Genomic DNA, 15,316 nt, shown 5'->3' on the forward strand with positions numbered 1-15,316 from the left:
GACCAGGGTAGAGTAGTGGCTAGCTTAGTGTACTTTGTTTAGGTTGCAAGTGAAAGAATTGGGTGTTCCCAGACTAATGCATGTATTGTGCACATCTTACCACATTTTGTGTTTAGTTTCATGATTAGCATGCTCTCCTTGAGAAACTCAGAACTGCAGAACTGTAATCAGGATTGAGATGTATTGGACAGAGTTGCGTGGTAACATTTGCACAGCACTCATCCCAACTCAAACCTACTGGATCACTTCTGTAAGCACAATGTTCACTTGAGAAACCAACTTCTGTCCCTGCTTAGTTATATTACTTAATGCTTCCAGCGTGCTCTTATGTCTATTTAATTGAGAAAGTTAACAAATTGACCTACAGAATTTGACTGAGAGAAGAATCCATGGGCTAATACATCTCCAGGGAAACTGAGTAACATACACTTGCAAATCTTGCTATACATTCCACATAGTTACTTGGGAAGCTTCGGGATTTGAATCAAGTGCCATTTAAAAAAAAAAAGTATTAATTAGGAGGAAACATGGAATAGTTAAAACAAACTGCTGTTAATATGCAAAATTAGTCAAACTTAATTTAAGTAATCCATGTAATTGGGCTTTATAAAACCCAATCAAGTGACCCAGATCTATTCACTCAGTGCAGTTCAGCTAATGTAGCTGTAATGTAAAAAGTTTTAATGGACACGGCTGTCTTATAAACAACCTGATTTGTTATGTATGTTCTACTTCCCTTCTTTATTTGCAGTGATACTGGATTCATGTTTTTTCTCCTATTTATAGGTTAAACTAAAAGGAAGCCCAGTTATTCTTTCGGACAAAAAGCTCTGCCAGGTGTGCCAAAGTCCTTTCTGTGAGCCTGCGTTTGTGAGATACCCAAATGGTGGTATGGTTCACACCCATTGCGCTGCAAACAGACTCATGAATCCTAACATGACCCATCACAGTCAGACTTGAAACAAGTTCCAGGTTCCACTAGTTTCCATGACTTACTCCTTGGAAAACATGCTGGATAAAGAGCAAAGTGCAGCTACATTAACAATAAATCAAGATGAAGAGATTATCCTGGGGCTAATGGGAAGATTTCAATAAATGTGAAATATGGCCACTTATCTGCTGATCTTTATGAATGTAGACAGCAAAGAAAATATTAACTATCAGAAATAGAGACATGCAAGAATAGGCTCTTCTGTGTATAGTTATAAAAAAAAAATCTACCTTCTGAAAGAAAATAAGCCTTTTCTTCACAGAAAGGATGGCTACGGGGGCAGACTAATGTTTTTTAAGGAAACTTAAATTTGCACTGAATGTGTTGCTTATAAACATGGTGTGGCGGGGAGAGACCCTTTTATTCAGGAGTCAGATTTTGTCTGTCTCTAGAACGCTTTATGAAGAGATTATACAGTGTTGTAGCCATGTAGAGAAGAGACTGGCATGATGCAGCTTATTTTCAAGAAAAAAATGCATATCGATTGTTAGCTGCAGCATGTCCTCATTTCTGCTGAAATCTGTTCCACAGGATCACATTATGAACTTGTTCTGTGCTCTACAAATTGTTGGCTTTTGATGCACTTTGTCCCTCTTCCCCCCACCCCTCCCCCCATGTTCTGCTGTATTGTTGTCATAAAACAAATTTAAGTACTGGCCTGTTGCTAGTTTCTACTGTTTTGCTGTGTATAAAGTAATAAACTCAGTGGAAACTGATGGCCTCATACAGTCACACATCTGTATTTGAAAAACCCAGTTGTAATGAAGCTGTCTGATACAGTTTAGTGAGACCCTAGTCACTTTTTTGTTGGGGAAAGAGACTTCCATAATTTTTAATATGGACTTATTTATTAATATGCAAATATACTGTAAATACAGTTGAATAAATTGGTCTTATTCTTGAATGTCCATGGAGGATAAACATGTAACCAGTGATGTCAGAGAATGGGTTACATTATAAATGTCTGCTGTAATATAACTTTATGACAGCAAGCAGAGACTTCAGTGGGACACCTTGCAATAGTAAGGGTCAGTGCTTTCGGATCCCTGTGTGAGATCTAGGACCTAGAAGGAAAGAGGAGGAGAGGTCGTGAAGAAGTCAGTAATGACACCCTCAGGTACGAGTGAATTTGGTATGATTTAGTAAATGCTCTATAAATTCTGAAGTGTTCTGTTAAAGAAACAAGGTGGGTGAGGCAACATCTTTCATTGGACCAATGGGAGAGACAAGTGTTCGAGCTACTACAGAGCTCTTCTTCAGGTAATGCTTTTTCTGTCATAATTTCAAAAATAACATTTACTGATCCTGTGAACTCTTCAAGATACTGTTTAACCAAATTTTGAGAGGAGCCTGAGAGTTGAAGGAGGCAACTTAACTCTACATAAGAGGATTATGTATAAATGTTTTTAAAACTTTAATTCTTTAAGCCAAAGAAGAAATCTAGCTGTAATAAGTATAATAGATTCTTGAATGATACATGGTTGAAATAGTTGGTATGACTCCTCTAAATTTTCAGATTGAGTCAGTCGAGACTTTTCAGCACAAAGTGTATCTGCACAATGTCTAGGGCCCTACCAAATTCACGGCCATGAAAAATGTCACCAACCGTGAAATCTGGTCTCCCCCAATGAAATTTGGTCTTTTTTGTGCTTTCACTCTGTACTATACAGATTTCATGGAGGAGACCAGTGTTTCTCAAACTGGGGGTCCTGACCCAAAAGGCAGTTGCGGGGGGGTCGCAAGGTTACTTTAGGGGGGATTGTGGTATTGCCACTCTTATTTCTGCGCTGCCTTCAGAGCTGGGTGACTGGAGAGCGTTGGCCGGGCGCCCAGGTCTGAAGGCAGTGTTCCGCCAGCAGCAGGGCAGAAGTACGAGTGGCAATGCCAGACCAGGCTATCCTTACTCTGCGCTGCTGCTGGCGGCGGCTCTGCCTTCAGAGCTGGGCTCCCAGCCAGCAGCCGCTGCTCTCCAGCCGCCCAGCTGGAAAGGCAGTGCCGCTGCCAGCACCAGTGCAGATGTAAGGGTAGCAGCATTGCAACCTAGACATAACTACTTTTTTGAATGGGGTATCCTAAATCAATATGGTCTAAAACACAGATAAATTAATAAAAAGTTCAGAGGTTGGTAATGTAGACAAAACATTGTTGAAAAAAATAAACCAAACCCATGTTACTTGAGGAGTACTGACGTGAGGAAATAACAAACAGTGTTAGCTTCTATAAAGATTTGAATATAGACATTTTTTGATGTGGGCAATAGCATGGAGTTTGTAAGAAATGCTTTATATATCCTATTGGAAAACAGGTATTATACAAAAATATCAGCTGCAGTACACTAATTTTGTTTTCATAAAGATGTCTCACTAATAAAAGGAAATATAATATTTCTTTTTTTTTAAGTAAGGTTACTGTCCAGGCAGAATGTCAAATCCAGATGTTTCACACTCCGTTTCAAGAAGTGGCGCCCTGGGGATTTATAATACCTGGCTATGGGCAAATTCATGGTAGAACACCTTAACTAAGTTTACATGTGAATAAGACCAAATATTAGTTTTTGTTAACATATTTAATGTTATCTAAATACAACCTGTAATTCATCTAAAACAAATTAAAATCCAGCTATTGCACACATGCAAGGCAAATGTTAAAGGGTATACAAAAATGGATAGTGTAGAATAACATCATCTAACCTGAACTGGAAGGATAATGGGCAAAAAAGATGCTTAAGGTTTTAATTTAAGTGTAATCTTGGGGGGCGGGGTAGGGGACAATATATTGCTGCTTGAATTTCAACTTCTATATCACTTACTGCTTTCAGTGTATTAACTACAGCTGTGCACATTTTGAGTACAATTCTAAAATTTAGAGAAACACCTTTCTTTGACAGGAAGCCTGTTGGAAAAATTAAGCAGTATAAATTAATTTGTCTCAAAACAACTCAGCAAAAACTAAATTAGCAGGTTTCTGGGACTACTGCCTCTGGCACAAAGACCATAATTAAACTTCTAATTCTAGAAAAATTTGCAAGGCATTTGTTTCAAAACCTCTTCAGTTGTAGCATCATATTCTACAACTTTTCTATTTCTGCTATTGTCGTCCACTTTGAGAATTTACCTCCGATTAAATTCAAATTTTGTAGAAATCAGTACATTAATGCAGCATCACTAAACTGTGTATAACCTACGTTTGGAAACTTGCCAGAATTTCCAAATGAAAGTGATCCAAAGATAAATCCAGGTTCCACAGAGGACAGTGAAAACATGGCTGACTACACTCTTTAATGACTCTGCTTAAAGAGTGACTTTCCCAGAAGTAGTTTTGGAGTAATCTGGTGAGGTTGAAAACGCTTTATGATTTGACTGTCAGCCTCGCTGGCCACCCTTTTAAGATCTTTGAAGCAAAATGTCAGAGAGAAGCTGCAGAAAGATGCTGACCCACATTGTGTGCTTGTCCATGACTAACCTTTCTCTCATTTCAGAGTAGCAGCCGTGTTAGTCTGTATTCGCAAAAAGAAAAGGAGGACTTGTGGCACCTTAGAGACTAACATTTATTTGAGCATAAGCTTTCGTGAGCTATAGCTCACTTCATCATGAAAGCTTATGCTCAAATAAATTTGTTAGTCTCTAAGGTGCCACAAGTACTCCTGTTCTTTCCCTCATTGTTTGTGCCTTTTACCTGTTTTTAACCCTGTCTAATACCAATAGCAGCAGCACTGATTTCAGCGTGGAGTGTCTCCTGCTGACCGTCTATATTCAGGGACGGTTGGAACGTCTCTGTTTTTAGCTAGTAAGACTTCTATCATAAAGAACATGTTGGGTCTTTGTTTACTGCCTCCGGGAGGGATTCATTAGAGATGGTTGGTGTCAGCAGCCCTGCTGACAACTGAGATAAGAAATGACACCAGCTCTGATTTGGAAGTCCCATTTTTCTGGTTTATTCTTGCCTTTGAGACACTATTCGCTCTGTGTGTGTGCTTTCACATCAGCTGTCTTGCAGTATCTCTGCCACTTTTCTTGTTCTAGCAGTTTATTCAATCATTGCTGGTTCTGGAGTCAGTTCAAAGCACTTCTGTCTTCAAGAGCAAGCCTCTCTAATATATCACATCTTTGGTAAGCTTCCCAATCAAAATTTCAGCATAGAATATACAACGCAGCATTGTAACAATGATACTATTCAACACTACTACAGGAGTTGAATCTTCTTTCCATCCTGTGTTGTCTGTACAGTTTCAGATTCATATGATAGCTGTTATCAACATGAAACAAACTTCTCCGGTTGAGTTTCGTTTTACTTCAGCACCCAGCTCATAGCTTTCTGTACTGCCTGCTACTAGCACATAATGAAACCTCACTGAGGGCTTGTTTCTACTACTGGTGAGATCGATCCACTGGGGGTTGATTTAGTGGGTCTAGTGAAGACCCGCTAAATCAACCACCAATTGTTCTCCCGTTGACTCCGGTACTGGACTGGAAGGAGAAGAGTAAGGGGAGTCAATGGGAGAGTTTCTTAGGTAAGTAGATCTAAGCTATGTCGACTAGAGTTACGCTACTAATGTAACTCAAATTGCGTAGCTTAGATCAACTTTTCCCTGTAGTGTAGACCTGCCCTGAATGTTGGCCTAGAATTTCTGGTAACTCAGTTAGGGAGGCTCTCCTTTAGTCACCTACTTTGGCTAGTGTGTTCACATTTTTTCTGGTGAGACAGGATAACAACTTTTCTCTGCTCCCCCCAAAAAACCTGACTGAGTTGTCTTGTCCTGATTTACTGTCTGCTTTCCTCCCTGTCTGAAGCAAAAAGGAGGGGGAAAATAACTGATAAAACAAAAACTGCACTTCAGAATCCAGTGTTCTGTTCAAATTAGAGGCTAGAAACAGCAGTGAACAGTCCAAATTATGCATGTAAAGGATTTCAATCAGTTGTCCTCCTTAATCTGTCAAATTGTCATGCAACTTGACTGTACTACAAGAATATTCTTGATAAATTCCATATCCATGTGTTTGAGACAGTTACTTTTTATGTACTGTATGTAACAAAGTTTGATTTGAGATTTTTATGCTCTTTGAAGTCTGTCTGTCTCTCTCCAAAACTTTATTTTGTGGGGGGTTTATGCCACATTTCACTAAGGGCTTGTTTATACAGCAAGTTACTGCTCTGCAACTCAGCCCTGGTCTACACTACAAACTTATATTGGTATAACTGTGTTGCTCATGGGGTGTGGAAATCCACAACCTTGAGCGACACAGTTGTACCATCCGAACTCCTGGTGTAGACAGCGCTATGTCAACAGGAGGGCTTCTCCTATCCATATAGCTATCATTTCTTGGGGAGGTGGAGTACCTACATTGCTGGGAGAAGCTTTCCCATCGGCATAGGTAGCATCTTCGCTGAACAACTGTAGACAAGGCCTCAAAATGTGACACTAGAGCCCAACAGCTTGCCATGTGTTCACATCCCATGTGGTCACTGCTACAGCACATTGAAAGTTCTGGATTGTAGCCATAAGAGCTTTAGATGCATCCTCAGCCATGCTTCTCTTGGGTTCATTAAAATATCAGTTTTCATTATGCATCAGTATTATGAGACTGGTATCTTTGATCATACCGGGATGGCAATATATGCATATAAGCAGTTTAATATCTTCATTATACATTCTTATATGAAAGCTTAACTCTGAACCAAGGCTCAGACTTTACAACAAAACGTTTTATCAGTCTTTCTGTATGTCTTACCATGAGTAATTATTTAAAAAGCTGTCACTCTGATTGTATTACTGTAGAGAACAATGAAAACTATCACTCATTCATTCCCAGTTAGCTTTAGTCTGATTGTTCTATACAGTTACATCGTCATTTTTTACATTAAAATTACACTAGCAATGAGTTAATTCATGTCACCTGTTCTATTACCTATGAATTACTAATGCAGACTGTTTCCTTGGTGTAGAACATTGTCTGAAGTGTAAGCTATTAGCTTTATGTCCTCTGAACACAGATTATGAAATGTGCTATTTGCAAAGGAAGAAAGGCTAGCTATTTGCTGCAAAGTTAATGGCTAATTACACAACTAAAAGTACCCCTGGATTAAGCTTGCTACTGTGGCAACCTTCACACTTACTGTCTGCTATTTTGACTTCTTGCTTGGTATGTCAGTGAACATATCCAGCAGTATGTGGAATGTACAAATGTAAACATGTTGATTTTAATAAATTATTTTAATTACTTTCTGTAACTTACTTTCTAGAGGGATATGTGCCTTGGTATGGGACTGCTAAATGAAGGGAATATACGCATGAGTGAAGTGTTGGCTTATTGGTAGCCAGAGGTGAAAGTAAGCCAGTACCCCCCAGTAAGGCATACCGGTAAGAGCCGGTGCGCTGTACCAAGACCGGCTTTTCTAGAGGGCAATTTAAAGCCCTGGGGTAGCAGCAGCAGGGCTCCGGAGTGGATTTAAAGGGCCGGGGCAGTAGCGACTGCTGGACCCCGGGGCCCTTTAAATCCCTGACAGAGCCTGGCTGTGGCTACCCCAGGGCTCAGGAAGCAGGGCTCAGGTGGGGATTTAAAGGGCTTGGGGCTCCGGCAGCCGCTACCACAGCGGAGCCCCAGGCCCTTTTTAAAGCTCTGCCAGAGACCCAGGGTAGCAGTAGCAGTCAGGAGCCCCCTGGGCTCCTCAGGGATTTAAAGGGCCCGGGGCTCTGCTACGGTAGCGGCAGCTGGAGATTTAAAGGGCCCAGGCATTTAAGGCCCTGCCTCTTCTGGTTAAGGCCAAACCTCTTCTGGTTGAGGCCACGCCCCCTGCTCAGGACTCCGGCGTACCGGTAAGTCCTCTAACTTACTTTCACCCCCGTTGGTAACTCAATTGTGCCTCTTGAGAGAGGTGGTCAAATGAAATAATAAAAATTTTGAACAAGTCCTGGATAAATTGGTTTCCTTGTTCCTGAACACTAGGCAATTTGGGGTTTTTTTGCCAGGGGAAGGGGAGTTTTTGTCACTTACCATGCTTCCTCCCTTCCTATCCCCTGACTGAGTTTATGGGGATTCAATAGAAGTAGTTGTTGAGCATTCCAGATTTGGCAATTCTAATGGCCTTCCTCTGGTGCTATATGACTGGCCATATTATCCCTGATTTGACTAGTTAAGTAGATCTACAGCGGAGATGAACTTGGTGGAGCAACTTTGAAATACATTAGACTAACAGTGGTGGCAAAAGGTGTAGGTGGTATTTTAAGAGGATCACTGCAGGTGACTAGGGACCATATTGTAAACTCTACCACTATTTTCCACAGCTGAGGGTCACTGAAGCCAATATCTCACTCCTGAGAGTAAACAAGGATGCCAGGGTGCATGTCCTACATGTGTGCGGCTTCAGAGCGGGTCCCTATGCTGCTCACCTATGTGCCATGTTGGTCCCTGCATATACAGGAATGCTCCCTACAAAGGGGAAGGAACAAAGCAGCTCTGCCAAGGAACCTGTGGCATAGGATGGGTGAGTACCTCCAGTAAAGTTTCCTACAGATCTCTCTGGAGGATTCCTGTGAAATCTCACTGTGCATTAACACACACACCCTGTTCCTCCGCACTGCTTAGCTGCACAGGGGAATGTGAAGCACATGCAACCACAGCTAGTCTTGTATATTTCTATCCCTTCACCCACTTCTAGAATATACAAAGCAAAGAAGGGTTCTACCTCATATAACCGAGCAGCATCAACTGGTGGGACTGGCTAGACGCCTTTGAAGTGGAGAAGAGGTCCTGACTCGCTGTGCCACTGGACAACCCTGCTGTGTGCTCTACATAGTCCTCCAACTTGACCTCTTCATCCATGATTTTGTCCTCAGGATTAATTCTGATGTCCGCTGTCTCCAGCCCCACCAAAGTATTTACAGGGCTCTTGGCAGTGGAGGTGGGGTCGCTGCCGAGGATGGTGTCCAGCTCGTTATAGAAGCAGCAGGTCTTTGGTGCAGCACCAGAGCGACTATTTGATTCCCTTGCCTTCTGGTATGCCTGCCTCAACTTCTTTATCTTCGTATGGCACTGATGTGTGTCCCGTTCATAGCCCTTATCCAGCCTGCCACAAGAAATCTGACTGTAGGTATCAAAATTCCTACAGCTGGAGGGGAGCTGGGACTGCCCAGCCTCTTCTCCCCACAGTGCCAGCAGATCCAACAACTGTGTGGTGTGCTCCAAGTGGGACAGCGTTTGCTCCCTGGAGCTGCCATGGTCAGCTGGGAAGGTGAGATGTGAGCTGGCCATGCCAAGCAGACAGGAAGTGGTTTTTCAAAAATTCCCGAGCCTTTAAAGTGGGAGGGATGGATGCCTCTGTATCTGGGTGCAGGACATCGACGTTTGAACTGCTGACCCGAGCAGTCAGGATCGGCATTGTGGCACACTTCATGGAGCTATTTACAGTGACATAACCAAGTACAGTGTCTACACTGACACGTAGTCAATATAACTTTGCTGCAAAAAGTTCTATGCCTCTCGGCTAGGTGGTTTTATTTTGTCAGCAGCAGGAGGATTGTAGTGTGTACACCTCCACTGTCTTGTCAATGAAAGCTGACTTCTGTTGACAAAACTCTGTAGTGTAGACAAGGCCTATCTTTTTAAAAGCAGATTTAAACTAAATCAGGGCAACTTCCTTCTGTAGACAAGGCCTTAAATACTCAACACAGTTGTCATAAGTTGCAAATCCATGTTGAAGGTTTCTCTGGGGCAAGGCACGAAAAAGAAATACAGGAAAATTGACAGCTGCAACTAAGTTAAATCATGATCATTGGTGAAATATATTTTAAGGCTATTTTAGACTCTCATGAGAGACTGACCTCGTCCATTGAAAAATGAGGAATAAAAAAACTTTGAAGGGTGAGAGCTAAATCAGGGGCTTCTTTACCCTTTCTCACAACAAAAGAACAAGGCACCAAGGCTAAAACTGATTTAGAAAAAGGATTTCCTTTTTGTGTACTGAACATTTGAAACTCACTGCCTCAAGGTATCTTAGAGAATCTTATTAGAATTCAGAAAAGATTGGGCCTCTAAATGGATGGAAACATTCATGGTTACATTAGATAGGTTGGTTTAAGTTCTGAAGGACAAGCTCACATCCCTTCCAATTTTTATCCTATGTTGGTTTAGAGCATGTTAGAGAGATGAGATGTTTAGACTCTGTACAAGCTATTCAGAGTTGTGCCCCACTTTATGGTTTCTTTATCTCTTCCTCGGCAGCTCTGCTACTGGCTGCTGTCAGAGGCAAGATACCAGACTAAATGGACCACTTGTCTGATCTGGTGTGGTAATGTTCATGATCATTGGCCTCTGCTTTTGTTAGCTTAAGAATGTTATCTTGAGAATGTTGGACAATGGAGCCCAATAAGACTGACTATACATTTACCTATTGAAGGCATAGGATTTAGTCTTTTAATTGTACCGGATGCTAGAATTCATTGCTTTGCTATATGTATGCCATCTGACACCTTAAATATAATTTTAATCTTCTCAATGAATAAAATGATCCTTGGTTGTATTTACAAAGGGAAAACAATATAGAACATTACACTCTATTAAGTAATAGCCAGCGTGCTGTCCAGTTTTGTTTCCTTTAATGCAAAAAGCTGAAATTGAAAGAGATAGGAGTGGTAGGAATTGCATAGTAGATTTCAAAGCTGGTACAATTTATTTAACAAACAAACCTAGAAGCTATCAATTAAAGGGTATTGTGAAAACTCATCACTCATTATTCTGCTCTTGACTAGGAGAACATTAAAGAGCACTACATTGAGGAATAATTAAGTGTCTTTACATAATGTTGCCACTAAAAAAATAAACTGAAAATGTAAAAGGACTGGACAGTCTTGACCATAATAGTAGCATCTTATACTTCAAGACCTAAGGACTGCATAAGGAAGAGAGTTCTCCCCAGTGTTCATTGTACAGGTTGCTATGTGCATTTTAACATTTCTCTGAAGCATCAGATACACCCCATTTTGAGTGGCAGTGGTAAGTATAGCAAATCCTATCTTTATAAGAGAAAAAGGCAGAGTGTGTAGTGTAGGAAGAAGAAAAATATAGGAAAGGTAAGAGTTACTTTTAACAGAATCAGTCCTTTATGCAAATTACTTGCTTTATTAACTTCAACTCAAAATCAAAAGTGAAGAGAGGAAAAGGAGGTAAGAAGGGGACAGGCTCAGAGAAAGTGGGGCAAATTGCTGTATCTGTTCCATTTTTTTCCCTCAGCAGTCAGTCCTTCAGAAATCTGCAGCTATTTCCTTAAAAAGGGGTCCTTCACATAGCCGCAGTCATCCCCATAAAGAGTCCTAGGTGCACTAAAGCTGTGATCCAACGAAAGCTCAGGGCTCTCAGCCAAGCCTCAGCAAATGATCTTGTTAAAACTCAGTGCTTAGTTTGCAGTGCTGAGAACCCAGGCCCTCCAAAATGCAGAACAAGATAATCTTCTATTCCCCTTCTGGGGGCACTAGCAGTAGGCTTGCCTTCCCTAGACTTTCCTGCCCAATGTTTGGAGGTGAAAGGGACTATTGCAGCCTAAAGTGAATTGTTTTTCCCTGGTGCTGTCCGATTAGGGGTGTCAGTCCATACATGAACACAAGGGTGTTTACAGATGGGAAAAGTAGTAAAAATAAAACTAGCATTTGTCACCCAACCATATTGGTGTTACTTTTTTTTCCCCCCTTCCTGCAGCAGATGGCCACTGCAGCATCTGGAGGTGGGTCGATAGAGGAGTCGTTGTTCCATGGATGTTTAAACACTTCCAGGAAGCAATGGCAGTATTAGCTCCAAACTTTTCTGGTCAGCAGGGTTGATCTTAATTTTCACTGCATCATTTGCTTTGTATACCACTGTCCTCCTTGGGAAGTTTCCCCACGCCTCGAACACAAGTTCCAAACTCACACCACCAGAGGAGCAGGATCACGACACCCAAGCCAGCAAAAACAACACACAGGAGTGCATCGTCTCCAAGGACTTCCAGCATTTACATGGTCACTAATCTAAAACACAAAGCAAAACAAACCTTGCCCCTCACTGTATAGTGGGAGGTATTGTTCAACATTTCAGCTAAATTTATATTCTACTTAGACCCATGTGGGTTTGAGTTTGTCTCTCTCCCCCCCACCTTTTTCCCCAGGAGGGGCCTCTTGAACTTTTAACTGCTTTGAGCACCCAGTTGAGGCTCGGCAAATTCATCAGCCCTGATTTGCTTAGGGCTTAGCATATGACAGTTGATTTTGCCAGTGAGTACATATTTAACTGGGGCATGGGCAGTTTTCAATTACATGGGACAATTGCACCAGCTATTCTCAATGCTGCAAAGCCCAAACTCATGCCAAAACCACCTTTTCACAGGAGTGAATTCCATCTCTACTTCAGAATCTTGGAGGCATAAGCCATGGGCTGGAGGCCCACGCCATGGTTCTGACTCAGCACAGCCCACCTACTCCCGTCTGTAGTTGCCAACTGCAGCACAAATGACTCTCTCACCCTTAGATATGCAAGGGCAGGGGCTTAGGCTTGCTTTAACTGGACCCTGGCTTCCTGTTGCTGAGAGCCCCAGTCCAACTCTGTTCCCTCCTTTAACAGTTCATGCAGCGGGGCTGACTTTTCTGGAAACCCCTCAATAAAATCTTGGGAAAAATTAACCATTCCCCAAAAGGATCTAAGAGCAGTAACATCCATGGGACTTCGTAGTTTAAATATCAGCTCAGCCTTCTGTTGACCACGGGGGTGCCTCCTCTTGTCCCAGGGTTGCTCCAAAATAATTTACCTGCTAGGAACATAACAGGGCTTTCTTTGGGCTAACCTTTAACCCAGTTTCCTGAATCTTTTGTAACACTTTGTTCGATACCTCCAGAGTCTCTTCCCTGGTTTAAGTACAGATCAGGATCTCATCCACATAAGAAACTACACTCTCAGGCATCCCATCCCACATCTTGACTACAGGGGCATGACATTTACTAATTAGGGGCATTGTTCCAGCCCATGGGAACTCTGGCAAAACACAATTGCTTCCCCAAAAGGTGAATGCAAACTTATAGTAGCTGTTCTAATGTAAAGGGATAGCAACAACAACAAAAAATGGCTAAATCAAACACAAAAAACCACTGGGCCCCTCTTACAATGGAGGCCTTTACCTCCTTATACTTGGCCACTATGGGAGCCATTGGCAAGGTCACCTGGTTAAGGGGACGGAAATCTACCACAAGCCTCCAAGTCTTGCCATCTCTCTTTAGGACGAGCCATAAAGCAGCATTAAGACTTGACTGTTCCACTAAAACTTCTTGGTTCAACAGTCCATCAATTGTTTATTTCAGGCTGGCTTCTACCTCCTTGGGACACGTATACTGCTTCTGGGGTTGGGAGATTGGGGCCTGAGACTTCTGCATCAATTTTAACACATTGTATTTTATTTTTGGCCTGCACCTCTCGGGAGGTTTCTGTACCATTTGGGCTACTCCAGTTTGTCAGATGCTTTAAGGGCTGCTATCCAGCAACTTGCTGACATTTCCACTGGTTCCCAGTATGTACCAGGAGGCAGTTCCCACAGAACCCTATTAGCGAAATCAATCAGCACTCTTAGTTCCCTCAAGGCATCAATTACCAGGATCCCTTCCCTTCCCAAATCCATTAAGCCAAATCGCCCTTTTATTTTTCTTATTTCCCCATGCTATATGGAATTTTCCTACAACAGGGGACAATGCTTTCTGCATCATTAAATCCCTGTCAGGTCTTAACTCCAGCTGGAGGTTCAATCAGTTTCTTATTCTGGGTACTCATCAAGGAATAAGTGGCACCTGTATCTAACAAAAAATTCTGTACACACACCACCCCTTCAAATTTCACATACACCATGAACCTCCCGATTTTGGACTGATAATAAACAATAATCTGGGACCTGATCCTTCTTTTGTTAATTTACTATTTCTCTTAACCTTTAAAACAAAACACACACACAAAGAAGCAGCAGCGAGAGTGTGTGGAAAAGAAGCAACGGAGGGTGGGGAGAGGGGGATATAGAAAGAAGCATGGGGGCCGGGGGGAGAGAAGGGTGTGTGTAAAGAATGACTTAGGAAGGAAAACCTAAGCCACAAACAAAATACAGCCACCAACAACAAATCTAACAAACTAAAGAAAAGTGGGGCTCTGTGGGTCCAAGCATCTGGGAATCCGTACCCCTGTCCCTATCCTAGCATCAAGAGGAGAGTGGGGGTTGTCACCTGCTCTTGCAAATTAATATGCCTTTGGGCACCTTCTAGGGTTGCCAATCCTCCAGGCATATAAGAGCAGGTGAAAACTCCACTCTCCTCTCGCTGCCGGGATAGTATAAGGGAGCCCTACAAAATCCTCTGGGGTCATGTATTCCCTGATCAAAGCCACCCCAGCCACCAGAGTGAGACAGGGATGCCAGCTACCCTAGCCAGCCATCCCAAAGCTGTACTCCGGTTTAACGGGCCAACTGATTTCCCTGCTTCCCTAGCCTGGTCAAGGGAGAAGGGCCTGACCTCTATCATCTTCCCTTCCTTGGTTACTCCCTTGGGGACCAATTTTCCTTATTATGGTGTTTATTATGGAGGCTATGGGTGGGGGCATCTGCAACTCTGCCAGTGTTTCACGCAAGGGACTATACAGGGACGACCCAGCAGGGCCCAAGGGAAAAGGAAGCTCATGGGACCATCCCTCTCATCATCATAAGAAGGATACAAGTCAGGGTCTTCCTCTAACCCGTTGACCCTTCCCGGACTACGACTTCCTCTAATCGCAGCTGCTATTCCCTTCTGCTCTCCCCACATGGCTCTGAGAGCACAACAGTGACTCTTATCTTCTCCCTGATCTGCCTGGATCTTATCCTGGGATTGTTCAGTAAAACTTTCACCTTGCTGCTATCAGTCTGCTTCTGCAACTCAAATACTTCCTGCTGCAACCCCTCACTCTCTCTCTCTCACTGTCACAGGCTTGCTGCTGTACTGTCTGAGGCAACGTGGTTGCTCTGAGGGGATCTGATTCGGCTTTCACTTTTTCAAACTCTTGCACCGTCTCCTTCAACCCCAATCTCTCTTTGTCGAATACTGTTGCTGCCATCCACATTCCCACCCGGACCCAGCTTCCCCATTGCTTACAGAGCTCCAGGGAGGGTAAAGACTGAGCTTCCAAAAACCATTACCATGTTCCTGTACAAAATCAGTCAAGCTGTTACCCAACACCACGCCGAGTGTCTCCATCTTTCCAAAAGTTCCCTTTTCTTTGGGCATAAGTTCTCTCTCAACCAGGTCACCGACCTGAGCCCTGTCAATTGACACGCAAGCTACAACACAGGAAGTGTAGA

General features: G+C 42.7%; 2 protein-coding genes across 4 annotated transcripts in view; one reads left to right on the plus strand and one right to left on the minus strand.

The window, feature by feature from the left end:
- Positions 1–1,707, plus strand: part of TGFBRAP1 (transforming growth factor beta receptor associated protein 1) — a 61,122-nt gene extending 59,415 nt beyond the window's left edge. The window contains 1 exon segment of the mRNA XM_084634875.1: positions 787–1,707. Coding sequence (XP_084491001.1) covers positions 787–960 — 174 coding nt within the window. The 3' untranslated portion in view covers positions 961–1,707.
- The window catches only part of GPR45 (G protein-coupled receptor 45), a 52,046-nt gene that overhangs the window by 429 nt on the left and 36,301 nt on the right, over positions 1–15,316 (minus strand). Inside the window, exons 1-2 of one of the 3 annotated variants that reach the window (XM_084634888.1) lie at positions 8,675–9,751; positions 1,800–2,055 (exon numbers count right to left, since the gene is read on the minus strand). The exons of 1 other annotated variant lie outside the window; for it this stretch is intronic. In XM_084634888.1, the coding sequence (XP_084491014.1) occupies positions 2,049–2,055; positions 8,675–9,240 (573 nt within the window). In that variant the 5' untranslated portion in view covers positions 9,241–9,751 and the 3' untranslated portion in view covers positions 1,800–2,048. Of the gene's footprint in view, positions 1–1,799; positions 2,056–8,674; positions 9,752–15,316 lie in introns of those variants that run through there. One more of the 3 variants, XR_014712479.1, reaches the window with a different exon arrangement.

Source organism: Lepidochelys olivacea (genome assembly GCF_965140295.1).
Source record: "Lepidochelys olivacea isolate rLepOli2 genome assembly, chromosome: 1".
Classification (NCBI taxonomy): Eukaryota; Metazoa; Chordata; order Testudines; family Cheloniidae; genus Lepidochelys; species Lepidochelys olivacea.